Source organism: Penaeus chinensis, chromosome 7 (assembly GCF_019202785.1).
Source record: "Penaeus chinensis breed Huanghai No. 1 chromosome 7, ASM1920278v2, whole genome shotgun sequence".
Classification (NCBI taxonomy): domain Eukaryota; kingdom Metazoa; phylum Arthropoda; class Malacostraca; order Decapoda; family Penaeidae; genus Penaeus; species Penaeus chinensis.
In genome coordinates, this window is record NC_061825.1 from 20,865,213 (window position 1) to 20,868,383 (window position 3,171).

The 3,171-nt window shown below is 35.7% G+C and overlaps 1 protein-coding gene across 1 annotated transcript in view; it reads left to right on the forward strand.

Moving 5' to 3' along the window:
- The first annotated feature begins 1,667 nt into the window (after positions 1 to 1,667).
- LOC125026905 (nuclear receptor coactivator 1-like) overlaps positions 1,668 to 3,171 on the forward strand; it is a 34,709-nt gene continuing 33,205 nt past the window's right edge. Inside the window, exon 1 of the mRNA XM_047615506.1 lies at positions 1,668 to 1,673. Coding sequence (XP_047471462.1) covers positions 1,668 to 1,673 — 6 coding nt within the window. The remainder of the gene's footprint in view (positions 1,674 to 3,171) is intronic.

The window sequence follows — 3,171 nt, forward strand, 5'->3', positions numbered from 1 at the left end:
ATACTACTTGTGATGATGATGATGATGATGATGATGATGATGATGATGATGATGATGATGATGATGATGATGATGATGCTACTACTACTAATCATAATAATGATAATAATCATAGAAATAATAACAAAAACAACAACAACTATATATAAGCAGAAATATAAAGAGAAAGAAACAAGAAGAAAATACGCCCGAGACCCCGCGGCTACTTTCCCATTCCCATAAACCATACGGGGTTAGAAGCCAAAAGCCATAAATCCCACAATGTCTTGGCCTGGCGTCTGCCCCTGAGAAATGGGGTTGGATCCTTTCGTTTCGTGGCAGACTCGGTACCTTCTGGGAGCACTGGGTGTGGAATCTGTTATATCGATGCTATCATAACTTCTATCTTGGGAAGCTTTCCTGGTTTTACTCGAGTGGTTTTGCGATTGTTATTAGTGTTAGTAGTAGGTTGTGGTTATCTTCATCGTTATTTGTAGTATTGTTGCAGGTAGTAATTATTATCATTTTTTAAAGTATTAGTAGGTAGTGGTTATTGTCAGCAATAGTGGCAGTGGTAGTATTAAAATACGGTGCAGTAAATTTCTTTTGCAGTAAAAAATATAGATAATAACTGTAATAATAGGTTAATCGCATATATAAGCAAAGTAATAATTACAATATAATCTTATTGCCGAGTAAAATGTTATATCGTTATATCACGTGTCATTCTCATGGAAATAGAACAGTGACGAGTCAGTTACTTACATCTCTTCTGTGAAGTTCTCATCTCTACCATTTTTTACTTAAGACGTGGTTCAGTTAATCAATGTAGAACAGAGTCGAATACAGTTTGCATTTTCTAGGTAAACTGAATAGTTAAGTACACATGGCTTGAAGTAGAGGACTGCAAGCTAGTGGATATCCATTTTTTAAGTTATATAGTAGCAGTGGTGCAACTAGAACGGTTGTGATACTAGCTATGATAAAGGGTGTAGTAGTAGTAGCAGTGGTTAGAGTAGTGACAGTTGTGATAGTACAGGTAACTTTATATTGCTATTCCTGCTCAGAGTGACAACTATGTATTACATTCTTGGATGTTTATCCGCCCACAACCAATTTCATTCTTATTTTTTGTCTATAGGTTAATGCGAAAATTTCAAAGGAACGTATCCTCTAATCTTAAAATCTAACCTAGCTGTATCTGACAAAGTAGAGTCGTGTGTGAGCTTTGATGCACACATATTTTTTACGCCTGAATAGCATCTAAAAATATTTATATCTATATATCATTATATATATATATATATATATATATATATATATATATATATATATGTGTGTGTGTGTGTGTGTGTGTGTGTGTGTGTGTGTGTGTGTGTGTATGTATGTATACATATATACCTTATATACATATGTATATAACACACACACACACACACACACACACACACACACACACACACACACACACACACATATATATATATATTCTTTTCTTACACATTCTCACTGTCCATACGTACCGAATTTTGCAGTACAAAACATTCAATCCCTTTCCGACTTAACGGACACATCACCGGCGACCGCAGTCAAAAACTCAGGGCACAATGGAAGTCTTCTTTTCGTTTTTAAATTCTTCAGTTATTCTTAAATTCATGTCAGCCTTTTCATGTCATGTCAGTGACAGCATGAAGGTGACTTGGCCTGACCTATCCTGACCGTCTGATCTTGCATTTTATTTTATCGTTCGAGTTTCATTGTGCAAGTATGTACAGACGCACAAGCGTATGGACATGGACATACACGCACATGTACAGATAGAGATATAGATATTGATATGAAAACACACACACACACACATGAGCATTGGGGTAATTGACCAGTACCCTTTCTTCTTTCTACGTAAATCAATCTCTAAGTCAAGTTTTATTTGCTCTCTGCAGTCTTCTCAGCCTTTTAAATCCCAATGCATGAATGTCTTTTATACAGACAAATACCAATTTGTCTTTCGTTTGCATGTTCCACAGAAGTGCAAATTCTCGCCAAGCTCAGGAATTATTTGGACTAATTTTGAATAATTGGTCGTATTTTCTTCCCTTCTCACTGGCCACCAACGTTTCTGCCACCTCCTGAAAGGTGCCTGAGCATTATCTTGGTCAATTCGAAGTTTAGTAAAAGTTTACGTGACAGATATCGTGAAGATAAGGTGCGAAAAATTCACTGCTGGTCCGCCATCTTTGTTTACCTCTGGTGTTACATCGTGGTCGAGAAATGTTTGTCATTATCATTCGGACAATGTTATTATTATTATTATTATTATTATTATTATTATTATTATCATTACTATAATTATTATTATCATTATTATTATTATTATCCGTTACTGTTCCTATCAACCTTGATTTCAACCTTATTAGCATTATCATTGGTGTTTGCGTGTTTGACGAAGTTTTATTACTGTTAGTGTTGTTTCACTGATTTTACTCAAGTACCATTACCATCACTACCTGTACCATGATAATATATCATTGCAGTACATGGTTTGTTGTTCTACCGACAATCAATTGATGAGATTATTTACGTCCCTCAGCACCAGAAGTGTGTATTTTTATTTGCCTGGAAGTAGCTATGTATCAAATGTATTTTACGCAGTTTGGAACCCATATCCACATGAACAGTGGCGGGTCGAGTTAAAAGTTAAATACCCTGTGCTTTGCCAAACAGTACTTTGAGGACTGCAAATCATGTTTATATAGAGGGGGAGAGTTCACAGTAAAAAAGGGTAAAGGTGAACGCTGAGCACAATGAGTAGTTAGAGGTGACTTTGAAATGTATTTAGAAATATGAGAAATGAAAGAAAGGCATACGCATTGATCATTTATTCTCATTCTCTCTCTCTCTCTCTCTCTCTCTCTCTCTCTCTCTCTCTCTCTCTCTCTCTCTCTCTCTCTCTCTCTCTCTCTCTTTGTCTGTCTGTCCAACAACTTTTATCTACTACCCTTTTGTTATGATCTGTCTGTCTGTCTATCTATGTGTTTTATTCAGACATACCGAAAGGGATTTACCAAAGACAAAATAGCTTTTTAATCCAATAAACTGCTAATATTAAAGTGAAGAGCAGTGCATCACTTATCGTTTATTTAGCTTATTTTTTCGCATGGTATATGACAGTACACATGGACCTTAAAAACG